This window comes from Arachis ipaensis, chromosome B02 (genome assembly GCF_000816755.2).
Source record: "Arachis ipaensis cultivar K30076 chromosome B02, Araip1.1, whole genome shotgun sequence".
NCBI classification, from domain to species: domain Eukaryota; kingdom Viridiplantae; phylum Streptophyta; class Magnoliopsida; order Fabales; family Fabaceae; genus Arachis; species Arachis ipaensis.
In genome coordinates, this window is record NC_029786.2 from 12,942,303 (window position 1) to 12,945,564 (window position 3,262).

The 3,262-nt window shown below is 33.6% G+C and overlaps 1 protein-coding gene across 1 annotated transcript; it reads right to left on the minus strand.

The window, feature by feature from the left end:
* LOC107624915 (BI1-like protein) lies at positions 1,027–3,068 on the minus strand. The gene is made up of 4 exons (XM_016327400.2): positions 2,621–3,068; positions 2,376–2,489; positions 1,673–1,830; positions 1,027–1,468 (listed from the first exon to the last, which is right to left on the minus strand). The coding sequence occupies exons 1-4, from the start codon at positions 2,874–2,876 to the stop codon at positions 1,262–1,264; spliced, it is 735 nt and encodes a 244-aa protein (XP_016182886.1). The 5' UTR covers positions 2,877–3,068; the 3' UTR covers positions 1,027–1,261.

The window sequence follows — 3,262 nt, forward strand, 5'->3', positions numbered from 1 at the left end:
ATTTACTAAACGTCAAAATTAAAAACAACTCAATTATAAAAAAGTGTTGAATGTACATTTTAATGTAGCTTGTCACGACTTTAGACACACTCCAATTCTAATCTTCAGTATTTAACAAGAAAGCTAAAAACACTTTATTACTTAAGTGTTTATTACAAATGACTCACAGGTGACTCACACCCAAACTCTAACTTCCACTACTTATTTATAGTTATCTACTTCCTTAATGAATGGTTAAGATTAAATCTAATGAATGATTCAGATTTATCATCTAGAACTTTCACTATAAATATTTATCCTACCATATTTTTCTAAATACTTCTAGATTGTTCTATAATATTCTTCATATTCCTATATACATTCACATTCTTCTAGAATATTCTATTCTATAAACTTTTAAAATCTTCTAAAACCTTTTAAGGTATTCTAAGACCTTCTAAGACATTTTAAAATATTCTTAAATATTCTAAAAAACTATACTAACACAGTTAAATCTAACTTTGTTAAATCTAACCTTTTAAAATTTACCGTGACAAGCTATTCCATTCCTTTTCTCTTCTTTTTTTGGGCTTCAGATAGCATTTGTCAGCATAAAATTAAAATGCAATATGTACGTTAGATTCTTGGCCACTAAGGAATAATGAGTGGGTTTCTTAGCCGAAAGAAAATCCACACACCTTAAGGAACACGATTTCTTTCCTTATACGAAATCCATAGACACAAGCAAGGAAGCTTGTTATTTTAATAGACAATAACATGCCAAAACGAGACACACTATACCGCTTGGCAACAAAGAAATATCTCTCGTTTGCTCTCATTAATACCGCAACTGTCCATTGAGCCCTATTTTTGAAAATTTTCAACATTGGATATACATAGATGTCATAAAGTAGTAAACAAATTATTGTGAATAATGACCGTTTATATTTAGCATTAGAATTACTATTTATTTGAATTGCTATCAGTTTATAGTAAGTATTAATTATTTTATAAAAATTAAATAGTTACAGAGAACGAGCACAAATATTGCAAAATACAAATCATGAATTTATTTACAATTCAGTAAAATACATAATTTTATAAAACAGTATTCAGTCTTGACAAATGTGTTTGATACAATGAACTTGCCAAAGCCACACATTTATTATCCAAAATAAGAATCCTATTTGTCCCCAAAAAATACCCTTTCCCATACACAAGAAACATGTGCCAAGGAAATGGGTAAACAAAATAGTAGCACAGATGAAACAAGTCCTCAAGTTTAGCTCTCAGCAGCTCTGAAAATGCTTAGCAAAGAAAGGAAAAGATTGATGACATCCAAATATAATGAAACCGAAGCCCAAATGTATTCATCGTACGAGTATCTCTTGATAAGGTTGTCTGTGTCATATATGATGTAGCCACAGAATATAATTGATGCCAAGCATCCATAGATCATAACAGAGAGCTTACCCAGTGGGAAGAGAATCTGCAAAGAAAAAGAACACCGCATAAGAACTCAGCTCCGAAATGCAAAAGAAACCAAATTTTTGAGAACCATAATATGAATGTAATTTCTACATCCATTCGTAGTAGATTGATACATCATCAAAACCATCAACGACCCTGTAACTTGAACGTCTTATAAAAACAGAAGCATTTGATTATCAAAATTAGTCTCCCATGGTTTTACCTGAATGAATGCAAAGACCATAAGAACGAGCACGGCACCGAACAAGAAGGGACCAAGGAAGTTGAAATCATGGCCTCTCCTTGCAGCCCAGAATGTGTAGAGAGTCAAGGCAACCACCACCACAGTAGTCAATATGACAGACTCCAGAATCACTTTCCCTGTATCCAAAAAGCTTATCTCGTCAGAAGAAATTACGGTCATAATAAGCAAATTCTAACCAGAAAATATAATTCAACTTGAACAATGAAAAGAACCAAATGTCATCAGTCATCGCCCACCTACAATGAAAAGAACCAAGCAAAACAAACAAAAATCTTGGCCACAACCGTAAACTAAATTTGCTAGGAGACCATTAGAATTTATTGTTTTTGGCCATCACTTAGCCAATTCTCTTAATCTATTTCCATTAGTCTAGGAATCCAATAACATACTTTATCCCATTGATGCCTAGCTTATGGCCAAAAACAATAAAAACAATAAATCCTGATAATGGTCCTCTAGCATTCCTCATGTCTTAAACTCTCACCAATCGAACTGGATACTCTGGTGTATATATTTCCACCATTGATTGTTTATAATTTTAGCTTTATACCAACATGACATGATTATGTTCATTTTGAAAATGGACATGTTCAATAATCCTAATTCCTAGTACAATTATATGAAAAGAAAGGAATAGAAGACAAGAAGATCCAATCTTTACCGCTAGTAAAGGCACAAGTCAATCCAACTACGAAAGCAAGCGAAACAGTGAAAATCCCTAACAGCAAATAATTCACCGGATGCTTCTGGTAATAATAGTAAAGAGGACACAACGCTGCATTAAGTAAAAAAAAATGTTAGAACAAATCAAACAAGAAAAAACCAAAAGAACCCAATAAATAAGAAACCCCATAAACCCTAAAATTAGAAATGAAGTTAGTTAATTAATTAGGGACTACTACTCACTGATGAAGGGGACAAAGATGAGGACGATGTAGAGTGCCAAACCAGCACCGGTGCCGGCGAAGAAGAGTGCGATGGGATGGACGGAGACTACGACGGCGCCAACAGCGATCGTAGCGAGCAGCTGAAAGGCGATTATAATGTAGACCTTCCTAATGAAGGACCACCGAAGTTCGGGACTCTCGAGCATCATAGGGTACAGTGGTCTCGCTCCACCACCCCTTTCTAAATCAGTCTTTCCGAACGGTTGGTTCCACATCTTCGCTGAAATCGTTCGAACACGGAAGGAAGGTTTTTCGATTCCGGGAGATTTTTCTTCTTTGTTTGTTTGTTTTATTTTCCGGAAAAATTTGTTGACTGGGAAAGTGAAGGAAAACGAAGAAGAAAGAGAATTGAATCTATGGAGATTGTGTTTGTGCCAACGCAAATCGATAAAAACTCTCTCTCTCTCTATAAATATTATAAATAAACCGCACATGAGCCTCGTTGAATTGATTAATTAATTAATTAGTTATACTTAGACAATAATTTAAGAGATTAATGATGATTAATCATTTTTCATTTTATTCCCTCCGATAATATTTATTGGGCAGAAAAGAAAACGAATTAAGAAAAATAAAAAATATAAATTAGACAAATAGATTA

Coding starts and splice junctions, on each gene's coding strand:
- LOC107624915 (XM_016327400.2), bottom strand. CDS start 2,876: ATGTGGAACCAACCGTTCGGAAAGACTGATTTAGAAAGGGGTGGTGGA. Junction 2,490..2,620: donor CATCTTTGTCCCCTTCATCA/GTGAGTAGTAGT, acceptor TACTTAATGCAG/CGTTGTGTCCTCTTTACTAT. Junction 1,469..1,672: donor TGGTCTTTGCATTCATTCAG/GTAAAACCATGG, acceptor TTTTCTTTGCAG/ATTCTCTTCCCACTGGGTAA.